General features: G+C 35.9%; 1 protein-coding gene across 1 annotated transcript in view; it reads right to left on the bottom strand.

Annotated features, from left to right (window-relative positions):
- The window catches only part of LOC108707504 (glutamate receptor ionotropic, kainate 3), a gene marked incomplete at its 3' end in the record, with an annotated part of 197,164 nt that overhangs the window by 107,291 nt on the left and 70,228 nt on the right, over window positions 1–19,645 (bottom strand). Inside the window, exons 6-7 of the mRNA XM_041582147.1 lie at window positions 13,459–13,632; window positions 8,489–8,632 (exon numbers count right to left, since the gene is read on the bottom strand). Of these exons, the coding sequence (XP_041438081.1) occupies window positions 8,489–8,632; window positions 13,459–13,632 (318 nt within the window). The remainder of the gene's footprint in view (window positions 1–8,488; window positions 8,633–13,458; window positions 13,633–19,645) is intronic.

The following is a 19,645-nucleotide window of genomic DNA, read 5'->3' as shown; positions in this document are numbered from 1 at the left end:
CAATCATTTATCTGTACTGACTACTTTCACTATTAAAGTACAATGTTCCAGGAATGGGAAGTAGAAAAGCAACTAGTGCTGGAATAAAGCAAATAAAGATAGCCAATGTAACAACATTGGCCTTTCTATCAGAAAGACCAGAAAAGGTCATCGAAGAATGCAGTGAAGTGTGCAGAGTGCAATTTTGGACGCAAATTGCCATATTTTTACCCATAATGCAATTTGTTAAATAATTCTAGTGTAATTGCTCCCATGCTAGGAGATGCACTTGCCACAATTGAGCCAGATGCTTTAAAATGAATGCAATTGCATTGTAAAAGTGCAGCTAACATGTTCAGAATAGGGACTGCATCTCTTTTGCAACTGCACGTGACTTTAAATAACATTAACATGTTATTCTTTTGGTGAAAGTCTTCTGCAAATTATAGAGGGAAACCTGCCATTGGAACTATGTTTAGGGTGGCAGTAGCTTCGGACTGTGGATTCTTTAAAAAAGCAGAAGGGCTGCTGAAAGATGCCATAGACTTTTAGTAGACTGGTGGGGGCTGCTTGGGCCTCTGTGTACGTGAAATGCCAGGGCTTAATTCCAGTCCAGGGTTCCTCAGTGCTAATGATTTAGCAGAAGAGGTAGCATAGTTTGCAGAACCGCGGAAAATATCTCAAGAAAAAATAGATTATATCCATGTCAAAAAAAATAATAGGGTTTATTTATTATCACAAGGTGCAAAAAAATGGATGCAGAACTGCATTCATCCAGATTCTATTCACATAGGCACCTATATAGTACATACTCCTATATAGTACATGCTACTTGCATCTTGCATATGCAAATCGAGGCAGATTCTATACTAACTTCTCAATGAAAGGTGCACATCAAATTACAAATGCACACAAACACACATACCATTTATTATATTTTTGACGCATTCAGTTGCTATTCCTGTCTACAATTTTGACGCACATCACTTTAGGTACAGGCGCCTCTTCATACTTTATGTGTAACAGAGATAACACTGATGAGCTGTCAAGCAATATGCAGTCGGATGCAATACGTATTGAGAAGCTAGGAAGCTCCAAGGCATTTGCAAAGAAAAAAGTCTAACAAATTATTTACACTCCTTCTTTTTCCTCCTTTTTAGACATTCCTGGCACGGAGTGCATTATATAACGGATAACTGTGTGAGGTAAATGCACATAAAAAAAAAAAAAATCGCTTTTAAAGACAGCTTGCAGATATTTCAGAAACATGTTCACTCTTTCAAGACTATTTTGGGGTGGTGAAAATGTAATTTAGGGATTTCTTCCCAGTATTTTAATTGACTGTGAAATGACTTGCAGCTAAATGGAATTAGTTGAAGGCCTCTGCAACTGCCTGGCCAATTAGTAACTTTAAAACGGTTGATAAGAAAATAATGCATGCAGAAAAATGAGAGCCATTCAAAATGAGGACAATGTGTTTTACTAGGTGTTAGGCAGCATGGGTGATTAATAATGGCTATGCAGTTGCCACAGAGAGAGCTTCAATGATCATCCTTATACAGTATATAGTAAAAGATATACAGGGGAATGTAATAAAAGTCGCAAAGAGCAAAACAATTCGCACCAATAAGACTTAAAATCCACATCTCGCAATGTAATATTGTTCCTTAAACTGTTATTGCATTGCGAATTTTAATTGCGCATTGCGAATTTTAATTGCGCATTGCGAATTTTAATTGCGCACTCATAAGAAGTGCTTGAAGGTGTCGTAATCTTTTAGAGCAAACATAACGACTTATTCAGTAAGAAGTTTTATTACATTGACTGCGCATTGACGCAAACTATAAAATTCGCAAACGGTCTTTCACTGTCGGAAGTGGTCGCTAAACAGTTTCCGGGCTCGCAAAAGCTATATTAAATTCGCACAAAGCAAAATTTGTTCGTGCAAAGGCATAACTTTTCGCATTGCAATTTTTATTACATTCCCCCGATAACATTTTGGAATAGTTTGCTACCATGTAAGAGGACTGACCTAAATCATAGTGATGAGCGAATTTATTCACCAGGCGTGGATTCGCTGTGAATTCCCGTGAATTCGCGAAAATTCGATGGCAAAAATTTTTCTATAACACACACTACAGAGGGACATTTCTGCCTTATTTTTACAACAGACTTTTCTTATAATTGTGTGTTGAGTATGGATCTTAAAAAGACAATATACTCCTTTTTTAAACATCAGTTCAGTGAGTAAACCCCCTTTTCCAATACTTGTTTTACAGGGCACTTTGCTCTTCATGATCAGCAAGTAGAATGTGGCTTTAGTTATGTTTTCAAATTTTGACATGCTTAGAGCAAGGAAGAACAAATACGAATGTTGAATTTTTGGGGCCCATTCACTAAGTTCGAGTGAAGGAATAGAGGAAAAATAGTTTGATTTTCGAATGTTTTTTTTTGCTACTTCGACCATCGAATTGGCTACTTCGACTATGACCTTCGACTTCGCAATTGAACGATTAAAACTAAAAATCGTTCGACTATTCGACTATTCAATAGTCAAAGTACTGTCTCTTTAAAAATTTCTTCAACCCCCTAGTTCGCCACCTAAACCTACGGAGGCCAATGTTGGGGGAAGGTCCCCATAGGCTTGCTAACAATTTTCTGATCGAAGGATAATCCTTCGATCGATGGATTAAAATCCTTTGAATCGCTCGATTCAAAGGATTTAATTGTTCGATCGAACGATTATTCCTTCGATCAAACGAATTGCGCAAAATCCTTCGACTTCGATATTCGAAGATGAAGGATTTTAATTCGGCAGTCGAATATCGAGGGTTAATTAACCCTCGATATTCGACCCTTGATACATCTGCCCCTTACTGTGGTGAGCTCTAATTTCACTTTTTGATAAATCTGCCCTTATGTAGTTTAAATTGAAAATCATGCTGTTAAACACTTGAGGTGTCCATTCTGATAATTTAGTATTTTACAATGCAATATGATCATACCAATTAACAATCTAAGGATCATCCCCAAAGCCTAAAATGTCTGAAGGAAATCATACTATATGCTTAGGTAAGTTCAGAGTTTATTCTAAGTAAGCAACTAACAACTCTCCAACCTTTGATTTACATCTTCCCTTTATCCCTATGTTTTGCAAATAAGTGTCAGTTGCTACTATAAATGCACTGGATTCAGGTTCCTCTGCCAATTCCAAGTTCTTTCTCTTTCCCATGAGCCATAGGAAGTGTCATTGACATATATTATTTTGAGATGCAACTGTCATTGGTTGTGATGGGGGATTGTAATATCGTTTGTTATTGCAAAAAAAAAAACCACTACACAAAAATAGTTCACAATTCATTTGCAATGCGAATAAATGTTCGCAAAGTTTTGCAAACGTTGCCCCTCAATCGACAGTAGGCTATTGATTGCAAATTGTACAGTTTGTGTGCAGTGCATGTAATAAAGCTTCCTAATAAAAATGTTGTTACATTTGCTTTTACTGCATTGTGAAATTTAATTGAGCATTGCAAACCTTTAACACCTGCTTGAAGGTGACGTAAACTGCTGGAGCAAAAGTAACAACGTTTTCATTAAGAAGTTTTATTACAAATACTGCACACTATTGCAAACTATAAAATTCAAAATCGCTATCCTACTGTCGTCTGAGGGGCAAAGTGTTCGCAAAGGCAAAATTGTTAATTTTGAGAACTTTATCTATACTGCAAACGTTTTTTGCATTATCGACCAATATTACATCCCCCCCAAATAGGAGAATGCAATAAAAGTCGGTAACGGAAAAAACTATTCGCAATGTGAAAAGTTATGCCTTCGAGCAAACACATTTTCCTTTGTGTGAATTTTATACAGCTTTTACGAACTGTTTAGCGACCACTTCCGACAGTGGAAGAAAGTTTGCAAATTTTATAGTTTGCGTCAATGCGAAGTGATTGTTATAAAACTTCTTACTGAAAAAGTTGTTATGTTTGCTCCAAAAGATTACGACACCTTCAAGCACTTCTTAAAAGTGCACAATTAAAATTTGCAATGCACAATTATTATATATTACATTGCAAGATGTGATTTTTTTATTCTAATTGGTGCCAATTGTTTTTCTCTTTGTGACTTTTATTACATTTCCCTATAAGAGTTTTAATTGCTGCAGTTCACTCTGAAAAGGTCACAGAAATCAAAATTCTATGCTAAGTCATAAGTCTATGAATGTGATAAAAAATTGCTATTTGTCCTAAAATAAACAGGGAATTCAGAGCTGAAACAGGGCATGAAGGACAAAGCGAAGTTGAGATAAGGCTAAGGCCACACTAGGCGATAGCGCCGCGATTTGACTCGCGGCAACTTTTCGCCGCGACTTTTAAGCCGTAATCGCTGGGGAAACTTTTGCGCTGGCGTCTATGGGGAATCGCGTAAAATCGCCAGCGTAAAAACACACGCGGCGATCTTTTCTCTACTGTCGCTCGAAATTGCCTCGCTAGGCGATTTCGAGCGACAAGCATATACATATTGTTCAGGTCATAAACTAGATAGTAGGACTCAAAGTCAGGTCAAACTGACAAGGCTGGCTGTTAAGGGGTTAAGCTTAGAAATTCTGTCTGCAGAAAGCACAATTGCTTGCTTGCTAGTGTAAAAAATAGTAGAAACTGAAACTGATTGCAAACATGGAAAGTACTGTACCTATGAAAATGTCAATAAACAAACTAGGTAATCATATTTTAAAAAGGGAAAGTTGTATACTGTACTGATATTTGGATATTTGCTTCATGACAAATGGCGCTATATGATAAAACCCCACTAAATATAATCATCAAATATTAATATTTATTAACCAATTACAATTATTTTAAATATGGTACGTAATCAAAAATGTTAATGCTGTTTTGATCAAGGTATAAAAATATATGTCATAAGGAAAAAAAATCCTTTGTCCAGAGATGTTGATTTGCTGTATTGTTAATCTGAAGTGTTGGTGCACCTCTTCAATAAACTGTATATTCTGAGTTTGAGCAATATCTTGGTGTCCAGGTGTGGTACTTCCAAAGGAAAATTACCAAACTCAATATTGTTCTCATTTGTTAAATCAACTTCTGTTTAATATTTCTCAGACTGTACAGGCTCATAGGAACTCTTTAATTCTACCATTCCTAATGACACAGTTCACTATTTCTGCCTGTCTTTTTCTTTTTTGCTCTTTAAAATATAAGGTATCACTAGCAGGATCCTCTGTTTCCCTTCCTCCCCCTTTGCAAATACTGAGAACCCAACCCAGAGGTACTCCAAACCTATGTAAGGTTTGGTTAATAGTCTTGAAATTACTATAAAGTCAATGAGAAAATAAGGCCGCTCCAGACTCACCCGTCCTCTGTTCACCGTAATACAGCTCTGAATCCCGGGTGCTCTGTGAACAGCATTCCCACTGTAATTTGCTCAAATATTGACATTACTATAACCTCATTACGTCTGTTGTCCCCAACTTACTCAGCCTTTTAGCATCATAGCAGAATCTTTTCGATATAATATCTTACACATTTGAGAACAGGATAGTAACTTTTTAGCACAGGGAAAACTGTTGATCTCTTGTTCAAATAGATAAGGTAATGAGTCATCCATTTGTAAACTGTGTCATAGTGAGTTTTCTGTTTTATTTTGTTTAAGTCCTGGATATACATATCGTACAGAACTATATTTTGCGGTAGAGCATATTGTGTACCCAAATATTGTTTCCACACTGCATCTAAAGAAACAGACATTTTTATATAAAAACTTGTCATATTTATCTGACTACCCCTAGAGGACACTATTGCTTTATCAGTTGATTTAAATTCAAGCCAGAAATTTTACAAGCAAATAAATACCATTATTTCCCCTATAGTTTGAAATGCTGACCATTTTTTCCAGAAAGATTTTTTGTCTTCCAACTATGAAATCCCAGCAGACCCCGGGTTAACTGTAACAACCTACAATGTTTTTTGTAAAATAAGTACGGCACTTGCATGACTGACAAATCCATTGTTTTTATGATCAAGTAAAGTTAGTTTTTCTGCATGCCTACAGGGCAACCATCACGGGGTACAAGGATACAATTCCCATATCAGCAACACAATGAAGTAAGACTGCAGTCCTTTTTTTTATCTGTGAGCAAGGCATCAAACAGAGAAAAGCAGGATGTGCTACAAGAATTATTGGATGTTTGTTTGTAAGCTGCTGACAAACTGACTAGCAATAGGCAAGGAGAATTTAGAATTAGATAACTTAAAAGAGAAAAGTTTACTTTTTCCCCTGGCATATATATTTTTTCTCAAAATGTAACTTGTTACATATGTTTTACAATTTACCATATTGGCTATTATATTTTTATTAAGGAGTGTTTATACACACAGTTTATAACTTGCACAACAACCCTATTGATGCTGCTTCAACAGTGCCGCCATGCCAGTTAGTCCACCTTGCCTGGGAACTCATACAGAGGCAGGAGAGAGGTCTCAACCCCCTGTGTGCCTTAGTCCCAGTGCAGGCCAAGCAGAGGGGGTCCAGTAAAGAGAGTTCCCCAACAATCTGCATTCCATGCTGCTGTCAGCATAATCCTTTAGGCAGGGTTTGGGATGCTAGTAAGAAGATCATCAGAGAATGGGGAAAACTATAGTTGCCACCTTTGATGGTGGACTGTCCGGACTTGGGCCAGAGTGAGTGACTTGGGAACAGAATGACATTTAGGGGGTGAGCTGGTGAAGGCAGGGGTGGACCAGTGATATTAGAGGGTGGAATTATAACACAGCAGGCTGTGATTGGCCTGAACGTCCTGCTTGGGATTTAGACCTCTAAAATCTGGACAAACAGTTTTAAACTGGACATCTTGTGTATAAACAGGTGGCAACCCAAGGGGAACACATCATTCCCTGCCCAGGTGGAGCTTACAATCTAAGGTCCCTATCACATTCACACACAGTAGGGCTAATATTATCAGGAGACAAGTATCTGCCTGTATGTTTTAGAAGGAACCCGGGAAAACATTCAAACTCTTTGCAAATAGTACCCTAGATGGAACCAAACTCATTTATTCATATTTAATACAATTGAAAAGGCAATTATAATGTCATCTCAAAATTAATTGATGTTTATGAAAGCCTGTGGCTCTCCTAAACAAATCTTGGAAAACAAATACACATTTCTAATTCCCCGGAAGAACTGTCAATGCACTCGGATTTTCTGTAAGTCAGATTCATACATAAGGATGAGGAATAGTGGGGGGATATGTTTGGGGTGTAACTGTGCATGACTAGGGTGTAGTGTTACGTGGCTCTGTCATAATGTTAGGGTAGTCATACCTCCATCCAGTGCCGGGCCACTCTGGCAGGCCACATTGCAGCCTCCGCTCACCACACATGCGCGCGCGCATTCAAGTGTACATACACATGTTGATGAAGTGGAGGTGTGCAGGGACTAACTGGCAAGTGGAGGGGAACATGGCCTGGACTAGGTGACAGAAGAGATACGTGCCTGGTGCTCCCCAACTGCTGTCTACCTCTAGTTCCAGCCTGCCTCAACCAAAAATCACCAATAGGAGGCTGTTTTCTATATAATATAAGTTGCAGTGAATCATATGACACAATTTACATTACTAAGCACCCATTATAATGAATCAATAAGCAACATTTATAAAGGAATGCGGCTGAAGACAGAGTGATTTTATATGCCTCAGGAACTCCATGGTGATTTCTAATATCCTCATATTTGAAAATAGGGGGTACATTATTTATTATAACTTCAGTGAGTTGGAAATGATATTACTAAGCACTGATTATAACTGATGACATTACATTTGTAAGGATATAATTCACAAGATATTCATTCATTCATTGTGTATTATAAGGATATGATTTACTAGATATCAATGGCACTTGTGTATTATAAAGGATTATACTTACCATACTTAATTCATAAAGTCAAAGTATTTCATAACAATCCTTGACCTACAACCTTCTATATGACCAAGGAACTCATCCAAAGGATATGTTTAAAAATTGCAGTGGGGGTTTATTATTCTCTATATGTACTTATCAAGTTTAATGTTTCTAAATTCCCTTGCACCTCCATCAGACCAAAGCATGCTGGGACTCATTATTTATTTAGCTGAAAGTTGCCAGTCAACCATTTTAAAATAGAAGCTTATAAAACACACACAATTGCATCTTCAGTGTTATCATCTCTGGTGCATCTTACACCACTTGCAGTGTTGGGCTTGGTAATTAGCAATTACCAATAAGCATGACAACAGCAATTAACTTTTAATTGTTTTAATTGTAGCTTCAGCTCAAGGGGGGCTTACTGACAAATTGTCTTTTTCTAAAAAAAAAAATTGTGTCCAAAACTGAGCTTAAAGAACACCATTTATCAAAACTGCTGGGAATCCTACTGAATTCCTTCATTCAACATTTCCTAATCTATTTCATGTTTTTACATGTATAATTGGTTACTTAGAAGACCTTGACCTTACCTCTTTAATAAAGTTCATGAAACGGCTACCAAACCTCCAGGCTTTGTGTCTGTGGCATTGCAAAGAGTTGACGGTCATCTGTGGGGCCCTCTGGTAGCAAACAGACACAATATGAACTGCATCGTATGTCAGAGCAGCATCTGTCTAAAATAAAGGGGAATGGCATCAGGAATAAGATATATCAAGAGGGGAAAATATATTGTACAGGATTTGAAAATACTAGTGCTGAAACAAAAAGGTAGTGACAGCTCTTTTATTAACACATATTAATATAGCACCAATATATTCTGAAGCACATTAGCCTAGAAGGGTGTATTTGTCATGATTATGGTACTTCCGGCTGCACATGACTTTAGGTGTGGCTATCAGGGGTCATTAACTCACACACCTTGCACACAGGTTAGACTAGCGCTACAGCACCCCAAACACCAACCAACACCCACAAAACTCATACGAAAATTGCCGACACCACTTTCATACTTCTCCCACTGGTGATGAAAAAAAAAAAACAGGTACTCTAGTGGTTCAAGGGTTAATGTAATTGAAACACACACCCTTACTACCAGCATTCAAAGGGTTGACTAGCATTACACACAGAGTAACATTTCCATTCAACATGCAGAGCATTAAGGCTTGCAGTCACACGCTTTTGGGCTAGGAGCCTCAAAGACAAACATATTAAATTATATATTTAATATTGTAAACATGACAATGAACAGAAAGATGTTACAAAATGCATACAATCAAAAATACAAACAGTTTATAAAATAAACGGGAAAAAACATAGAAAACTATACTGTTACCCAAAGATATAGAATTCCTGATTCTGGAGGCAAGGGGAAACAAACTGGATGAATTTCCAAACAAAATGGGTACTCCAAAGTAAATCCAAGGTTTAGTCAGAAGAGCTGATTATTTATCATTGCTCTCATGGGCATCAGTTAACTGGACATACACTCCTCCCTCTGGGATGCAAGGGGGCATGACTTAGCAGAACACAGCTTGAGTTTTTAATGACTTCCTGGGAGTAGGAACTGGGCCAAGAATATAATAACCATAACTCCTAACAGGAACATGGTGGAGAAATTATATAATATTCATTGGTTATTCATTTTCCCATGGATTCCATAGATACTAAACATCAATACTGTGTGACCTGCCCAGATGTTCACATCTGATAAACAGAGTACCAAACCTAGTCATGTTTGGACTCATTTGAAAGCTAATATTAAATTGAACCCATCACCATACTGTTGGTACAACAGGTATGGGTTCTGTGAGGATAGATATGTTTATGTATATGTTATAGTGTGACCTCCACATCACCTATGAGGGGCCTTGATGTGAACTCTAAGTCCCTCCTCCTTGGCCATTATACCTCTAACTCTACCGCTCTACCAGGGCACCACAGCTTGTGATCCATTTCCACATGGAAAGATCTTTTATCCGGAAAACCTCAGGTTCCAAGCATTCTGGATAACAGGTCCCATACCTGTACTGTACTCATTGGTTGTCCCTCCCCCTTCTTAAATACTGGCATTGCACTGAACCTGTTTAAACTTATGAGTAAGGGGCCCATTTACTTAGCTCGAGTGAAGAAATAGAAAAAAAAAAAGTAGAATTTCGAATGTTTTTTTTTTGGGTACTTCGACCATCGAATTGGCTTCATCGACCTTCGACTACGACTTTGAATCGAATGATTCAAACTAAAAATCGTTTGACTATTCAACCATTCGATAGTCGAAGTACTGTCTCTTTAAAAAAACTTTGACCCCCTACTTCGCCACCTAAAACCTACCGAGATGCCATGTTAGCCTATGGGGAAGGTCCCCATAGGCTTTCTAACAATTTTTAGGTTGAAGAAAAATTGTTCGATCGATGGATTAAAATCCTTCGAATCGAACGATTCTAAGGATTTAATCGTTCGATCGAACGATTTTTAGTTCGATCGTTCAATCAAACTATTTGCGGTAAATCCTTCGACTTCGATATTCGATGTCGAAGGATTTACATTCGGAAGTCGAATATCGAGGGTTAATTAACCCTCGTTATTCAACCCTATGTAAATCTGCTCCTAAGTGTCAGATGGACACAAAATACGTAAAGCTTGAAATGATGGTCTAAATAAAGGTTTTTCACTTGTTAACAAATACTTTTTGGTCTGATCTGCATGTTGGTTCCAGAGTACCCTATACCTTCTATTGTTTTATATCCATACCTGTACTAACATTCTTCAAAACCATTAATCCTACAATAATCCACCACGTGTAGGGTGTAATAATTCAGACATTTTTTTAGCATTTGCTAGCGATAAACTGCTAACAAAAACATTATTTTTGTAAGTGGTACACATTGATATTGCTTTTAGCATAATACAATAACATCTAATTCTAACCTTATTTTATTTACTTTATTTACATCTTTAAATGTTTGTATGTGTATTTGTAATTTTAATTACAATTGAAAGCATTATCTCTCTGTCTCTGGACTGAGCCAGCGTCACAAACCCATGTGATTAGTAAACTCACACGGGATTACTTGTGCCCAAAAGTATGAGCAATCTTAATAGGGCCCCTAACTGTGTAACATGAACTGAATTTTATTTAACAGCAAACCATGCTGAATTTTGCTGGGCATTAAAGTGGGTCCTCATTTACTATCAATGGAGACATTGTTACTTGTTCAGTAGCTTATGACAACCAATGCAATTTAAACTTGCATTATTCTTTCTGTAGTTGTCTGACCAGTGCTAATGACTGGTTGTTTACAGACCATTTGGGGGGGTTACAATCTTGTTGCAGATTTGTCCAGGGTTAGTAAATGAGCCAGACTTGCGTTCCCTTAAATTGTTTTAAAAAGAATCTTGTTGTACTTCAGCTCGCAACTTACTTATAGTTCCCAGGTTGACTTTGGCTAGTAACTTTCAAATGGCAGTTTCAAAAGAGGATATACAAAACCAATTAAATAGTATTCCTTTAATGGGGTAAGTGGGGACTTAGGGAAAAAAATCCATTGTGAATATTTTTGCTGCAGGAATGCAAGTGTCATGCTCATGTTTTTTTTTGGGAGATGCCCAAACACCTGTTTTTATATTGAATTATTTCTAGGATCAAGTGTAAAGTTCAAATATAGTTGTTAATATAAGCCTAATGTTTGATCCTGATACAAGATGCTCTTGTAACATCAGCATCAGACTGGCCCTCCAAGATACCAGGAAAACTCCTGGTGGCTACAGTTGTCAGTGGACCCTCCTGCTTTTAACCATTTGGTCTATTTCATGGTCATTCTTTAATTCTGTATGGGAACAAAGAGGCTAAATGGAAGGAAAGATTATAGTAAGTGAAGAGAATAGACTAGGAGAATATAGAGTTTTTATATAAGTAGAAGAGGACTAATAGTTGGAGAGCGGGCCGATGTTGTAAGGTTTTCTTTTGGGCCCTTGGCATCTATGCTTAACATAAATATCATAAACTAGTAGTTTCATATTAATTTAAAACAGTAAATAATGTGTCATTTATAAGAATATGATGTTAGATTACCCAGTGAAAGCTCTGATAAACTCAGTTTACAAAATCCATCAACCCCTTTACTGCATCATTTTTTAACCAAATACTGTAGTGCAGATGTCTTTCAAATAGCTAAAGCTTGCTATTAGGAAAACACGTCTTGGCATTTTTTCTAGTTATTTTCACAAGTCAAGTAGGTGTATTTAATTTCTCTTTCTCTAAAATGCAGCCTTATTTTTCTGTTAATCCACTTGACTCACAGCATATGGGCACTTGTCTTGTAGAGGGACACTTAGCAATGCATTGAAGCCTTAAATATTATGAATACAATTTGCATTAAAACAAATGAAAATAAAGGTAAACATATTGTTTTTGAGAACTGTTAAATGAAGATGATAATTTTCATCTCTGACAGCTTTGAAAAGGCCAACAATTATTATTATTAAAAACCTTAACTTCTTAGGGCAATGACATGATAACAACAATCTACTGCAATATATTTATTACATATGCAATTTTTTAGTTTTAAGTCACCTCCCAAATATATTTTAAAAACCCCATAAAATCTATGTGATAAATAAATGCCTTTATTCCACTAAATATTCCATTGATTATTTAGTTGTTCATATTGTCTAATGTGTTATGGCTATAGCCTGTATTACAGCATTAGTTGTAAATAAACACTACTAGATAGATAATAATATAGTATGTTTACTTTCTATTATTCTACCCATCCATTGTTCAACACAAGAGAATGTTGCTATACAATATTCTGGAGGAGCAGGCGAAGGAGAATGATAAAAAAAATACATGCTGTACAACTAGAACCATAAACTGTGTTAAGAGTGATTTTTAAAAAAAATAATGAGTAGTATAATTGCCATATGTCTCTTTTTGATGCAAACACCCTAAGCTTTATTTTTTTTTACTGATACAAATGTGTCATCTTCTGAAATTTATTTTGCCAAAATATCTACTTTAGAGTGACCATGACAGGTCTATTCTTGATCTATATGAGCCCATCATCTACCATTAGGGTTGCCACCAGGCCAACCTGGCCGGTAAAAATTATGGTTGATCCCAATGTTATTAATAGGGAAAAAAAAATATATAGGAAGGCCGGTATTTTTTTTCCAGAAAAGGAGGCAACCCTATCTACCATCCATCTGCCTAGTTTTGACTCTCTCTACTGGCTATAGACATTATATTCATATCAAGGCTGACTTATTTCACACTAATATACCTGTTTAATATTTTCCTTGTGCATGTATAGGACCTTTTATCCAGAATGCTTGGGACTTGAGGCTTTCTGTATAAGGGGGTCTTTCCGTAATGGAGCCTATGGGTGATGACCTTCCTTTTTTCAGGATAACGGGTTTCAGGATAATGGATCCTGTACCTGTACAATTTAGCAACAAAACTGAACCAAGCTAGTCAGCTTCTATTTTTTTCTTTAGAACGTACCGTCATTATTCCGTTCAGAATTCCAGACTCCGGCTTAGTAGTTACTTGGTGTTTTTCCATTGACCACTTGTCTATAATGGTGCTGACATAAGGATTATCTACATTTAGAACACGGAAACCAGTCAGATTTACTCCTGAATAGCGGTATGGCTCCAGATCCAAAGCATGAAGGTCCTGATAAAGGAAAAATAATTTGAAATCCAATCAAAATGCTTCCTATTTATTTTATAGCACAAATATATAATAGAAGTTGTCCAAAGATTTGCTCATGACTGATGGCAAGGGAAACTCATACCTACTGGCTAGTAGGTTTGTAAATTCCAATGTTAGTGTGTAAAGTGCAGTATTTTGGCATATGACTGTACAGAATATTGTCATATTATAATATAATATGCAGCCTCTTCCCTTAAAACATTTTTGAAGATTTTAAAATTTTAATTTATGTTTAATCAAATATTAACACTTTACATATCTTTACATATCTGAAGGGGACTAACATTTTCTCATAGCTTTTTGTGGATTTGTTGTCCAGAAATGCATAGATATTTTTTTACAATTTTGATATATATTTTTTATGTTTCCTTTATTTTCACACCATGGATTATTTACATATAGGATCCTGTATGGCCACAGAACTCTCAGCTAATTTCCATGACCTTAGCAGGCACTTGAGCTAAAGAATTGAGAGTAATCATTAGTGTCTTCTGGTGAATTGAAATGCCATGCAAGAAATGAATCTAGAGGAAATCATCAGGTTTTTAGGGAATGTGGTGACTGGTCAGGATATACCTCCTACTTAAATTACTTCATCTACCGTTTCATAAATTCTGGTCTTGTGATTCACCTAGTCAAACATATTGCTGATCATTGAACCAAGGCAATGAAATGCATTATCCTTATGTAACATTGCTAACCAGACACTTCTGTATACAATACAATTATTTGGTATTAACTCACTTTAAGGGGTGGTTCACTTTTAAGTTAACTTTTAGTATGTTATAGAATGGCCAATTCTAAGCAACATGGTCAGTTGGTCATCATTATCTATTTTTTTATATTTTTTTTCTGACTTTTTCCAGTTTTCAAATGGGGGTCACTGACCCCCATCTAAAAACAAATGCTCTGTAAGGCTACCCATGTATTGTTATTGCTACTTTCTATTACTCATCTTTCTATTCAGGTCTTCTCCTATTCATATTCCAGTCAATTATTAATTACAGTGCATGGTTGTTCAGGTAATTGTCCAGATTGCTGAAACTGCAAACCAAAGAGCTGCTGAATAAAAAGCTAAATAACTTGAAAAACAAAAATAATAAATCATACAAACCATTGCAATTTGTTTCAGAATATCACTCTCTACATCATACATAAAAGTTAACTCAAAGGTGATCAACCCCTTAAAAATATGTTTTGACTTCCCTTGCCAGAGGAAGTCAAGACATATTTCTCTGATTCAGACTCTAGTCTAGTCTCTTAGCATCTTATTCTCACTTATCCTCAGTGAGCCAAGATATTAACATTTACATTTACCCTGAAAGAAATCATGGTTGTCATTTTGACACAATTATAAGTACCGGTAGTGTGTTTTTTTGTACTATAGATCTTCAAATGGCCTAGAGGTCATAAATAATAATACTAATTATAAATACTTTAATTTACTCTTATTGTTTATCCATGCAGATATGAAATATTATGTGCAGACCTAAACCAACATTCTAATGTATGACAAAGAAGAAAATAACTAGATATTACTTATCTTTAAGGACATAAAAGCAAGGGTGCAATCAAGCAATGCATGTCTTGCCTGGCAGATAACCAGTTACTGTATAAAGGGTTGCCAGACAGAAAGTGGAAGGGTACAGCACAGAGACAAATCTTAATGCATCCTTTGGCTGAGATGGATGTCTGGCTATTGTGTTTAATCACACAAAGATCTTCTGTTTCAGGAAGCCAATGACTGGATGAGGGACAGGAAACCATTAACTCTTTTCTGTCACATATTTTTAGTCAATTTAATAATTGTATGGTTCCATTTTGAAATTAACATATGTGGTGTTTGCAGTGGAAGGGTTAATGTAATGCAACAAGGATAAATCCATATTTTTATAACAATGTAAAATAGAGCATTTCACTAGATGGCATTAGTATGAAAAAGGTCCAAACTCTTTGTAATGATTGGGGGTTTTTTTGTACACAAGGAAATGGCTAAACAGAACAAATTATTTATTTTTTCTCATTGTTTTTTCTCCCAGCCCATAACTTGTCGTGTTGAGCAAAACTATGAACACATTTCAAGGTAAATAGTGAGTTGTATCTATACAGATATCACTTGGATCTAGTTCCATATAACATGAGAAAAACGAGAAAATGTAGACATTCAAATGTATATAAAATCATAATGTGAGTAATAACATAAGTTATACGTCGAGAACCCGACCTTACATATTTCTTTCTGTCTGGTTAGTGACCTTCAGTTAGTTCTCCCAAGATATGATATCCAGGGCTCCCATATCTGTTTGTATTGATCAACATTGTTATTAAGTAAACTCGTTATCTCCTCTAGCTTCCTTGTTTCATCTGCTAAGTTTAGCCATTCTACGAATGAAGGGGAAATTGGTGATTTCCATTTTTTGGTATTAATGCCAGTGCCGCTGAAACAAGTTTCGGGAGAGTTTGTCAGTTAACCAGGTTTTGTTATGCGTATCTATACCGAACAGTATAACAGGAATGTCTACATGGTGCAGATTAAACCCTGTCATTGTGTTGACTGCTACACATATGGACTCCCAGAAAGAGATAATGTTGGGGTAGGTGAACCAAATATGTTTAAATGAACCCGGTTCCGAGTTGCATCTCCAGCCTAGCTTAGAAGTATTTGGAAAGAGTCTATGTAATTTCACCGGAATATAGTACCATCTGGTCACAAGTTTATAAAGCATTTCTCAAACTCTAATTGCTCTAGAGGATTTGTGAAGTTGTACCAAGATTCTCCTTCTCATTGACAATGATAGTTCAACATCTAATTCTTTTTAACTTGTCATTCATTCTTACATACAAAGTTAAACTTCCCTTAATTTTAATATGAAAAAAATTGTAACTAAGGATTTTTATGTAGCATTATTTGCTTTCTTTTAAAGAAAAAAAAAAACCTTGAACATTAGAGAGGTTATTTACAAAGTGCAGGCAAAAATGCAAAGTGCAAGTGCTAAAAATGGAGTATACTACCATGCTTTCTGCACACTTGCACCCTGCCGTACATTTTTCCAAATTGCATCAGGTATCTGCACTTTAACATGGAGGCCAGGTGTATTGACAGGCATTATTAATTCCAACCCTAAGGTAATGAATGTGTCTTCAAAATGCATAGAAGAGTCTTTAATTACTATAGAAATGCTGCAACTGCATGACTTTTGCCCAAACCATAGACTAGTTCTGTTGATGGAATAAGCAAGCAGCTAGTAGCACACAACTGATTCAGATATGATCTTGCCCAGGTCCACCCACTGCAGCGTTAATGCCTCTGTGGAGAAACCTGCTTGTTCTTCATCAAATCAAGCTACACATCAAAAGGCCCAAATTAAGTGACTTAGTGAGTTGTTGTTTGATTTTGAATTAAAGGGTGCTTCAGAAAATGGTTTTTATGCAACTCTAGACAGTATTTCAATATGATTGTGCGCTTCTTCATGACACCTATGTAGTAGTGTTGCATTCACCTACATATCACTGAAATTGATTTTAGCTCATCATAAAGGCTTTTTTTCCATTTCTGTTTTTTATTTTTTTTCACATTGCAGGAATTTATTATTTAATTGGGAAGAATTGCTATTTTATTAATGTAAATGTGTTTAGAATTAAAAAAGTTAATAATAAAGATTCTTCAATAACATTTTGTTGCTTAAAAGCACTTACCTAGACATAGCTCCAAAATTGCAAATGTACTGTAATGAGGTCATGGCAACTGTGTGTGTGTTTATTCATTTAAATTATTTACCCACCAAAATAAAAATATACATTAGAAAAACTGTTCCTACTTGGCATGTGGGTTTTTGCAATACTAAAAAGTAAAATCATATTCTAGTATTTTACAATCATTCACTGAGTGCCATCTGAAAGTGCTTAATTCAGTGAACTGTATGCAACCTTGCTTTTTGGCAAAAAGTTGCCTTTTACTGAGCCAAATGTTGACACAAAGTACTGAGTGTTGACTTGGGAGCATTTAGATGCTTTCAATGTAGCATAACAGGCCAATTCATTAGGATCCCCAGGGCCTCGTACCGCTGAATCCTAACCACATGCAGTACAAGCCAGGAACACTGCCTCAAGGTATGCTGCATTAAACCATCACCCTTGCAGTAAATCAGTCATTGTAGAGCTGGGAGCTAAAAGAGATGTATGATTTACTCATTTACTTTAAAAGGGCAGTAAATAGAAAAGAATCTGGATGAAGTACAGAAAGAAAATGCAAGACTGCAGGTCTGCCCTGAGATTTCGGAGGTTATGACTGATACTCTATAATTGTGAGCCACAAATAAGTCTTTGCCAGCAATTATTTTCTGCCATTTGATGTAGAAACCAGAATTATTCATTTGTTGTTTCATACTGCTTCCTTACCATGCAACTTCCATTGCCATCTGCATTAGGTGTTTTTTTTGCTCATTAATATATTAGTTCAGCTTTTTTAATAAGATTATCAGAAACCATCTGCATTTGGCATAATTCACACATTTCCCTGTGTAATGGGGAATATTGGCCAGTCTATATCAACTGGACATTCCATTTGATCCTGTGCATCAAGAATGTTGCATGATGAACATTTGTGAAGCTAGTAAATTGTCGGAATTCATGCTATGATAAAGAACACGAAAGAACGCTGAAAGGAAAAATAATTAAATAAACAAAAATGTCTGCTGAAACTGAAAACTCAGAGAAAGGCTATCTATTATCTTTATTCTTATTTCTTCCTAGTTTCATACTTCTAGATGATTAATGTAGTGTTACCTGTCATAATTCTGATTTTTGAATCTTGGTTCTGTAATAAAGTTTGAAATTCTAGGGGTTGCAAAAAAAAAATCAGTTTTAAAGAAGGTTTATTTTCATTACCATTATTGGCTGTTTTACTACAGACAAGTATAATTTATACTACTAAAGCCATCTTAGAAAAAAGTGATTTATTTGTCTGATCCATTTAGTTCTGGTACTGGCTCATGTTGACATTGGAGTACTTATATTGCTTTTCACATTGCTTCAAATATATTATCTAATGTTTAAAAATGTTGCTTCTGAAATATGCTGTTTGTAAATATAAAATCAAACACATTTCTTTGAATATGAAATGGGTTTAGAATGTTGAACTTTCATGAAATATTAAGTGACATGAGAGGATTAACTAGAAAAACCATTAATGAAAATTATATGTTGAAATCCACATTTACTTGGCAGCTATAGAATCTGACATCTACAAGTTGTTGATTCATTGAAGGGAGCCTTGCATTTGGCAACCAATTGTATTTTACTGAGGCAAACACTGATACAAAGTACTAAGTGTTGACTTGGGAGCATTTTGATGCTTTTAGTATAACCTAATAGGCCAATTCATTAGAATCCCAAGGGCCTCGTCTTGCTGAATCCTAACCACATGCAGTACAAGCTGGGAACACTGCCTGAAGCAACTCTGTATTAAATAATCAGCCGTGCAATATATCTGTCACTGCAGACCAAGGGAGTTGAAAGAGATTTCTGATTTACTTATTTATTACAAATCCCTTTTGTTTTCCCACCTTCGGGCATTCCTACAAATAAGATGCATACCTCCAAATTAAAATAATTTCCTAAAGCTAAGTGAAACAGATATAGCATTAATTACATTGGCGGATTGGCCTGAATAAAGTAAACTTCTATCGATCCAGTTTTCCCTGAATGTAGCTTTTTCCTCTTAAATAAACAAATGTCCAAGTCAATGTAATTATTTAATTGGGTAAACAGATTTTTGATACCTAATGAACAACAAGCAGACATTAGTTACCCACTACTTAGGTAAGAAACTACTATTGTTATTCTTCATTGACTTATTTTACATTTGCTTTGCAAGGATAGGAAGTACAGTATTGTAAATATAACAAAGGAAAGAAACAACATGATTTAGCAGTAGGATGTTACTAAACTTTGTGCTATACTGAAACATTATCTA

The sequence above is a fragment of the Xenopus laevis genome, chromosome 2L, assembly GCF_017654675.1.
Source record: "Xenopus laevis strain J_2021 chromosome 2L, Xenopus_laevis_v10.1, whole genome shotgun sequence".
NCBI lineage: Eukaryota > Metazoa > Chordata > Amphibia > Anura > Pipidae > Xenopus > Xenopus laevis.
This window is presented reverse-complemented; position numbering and strand designations above follow the sequence as displayed.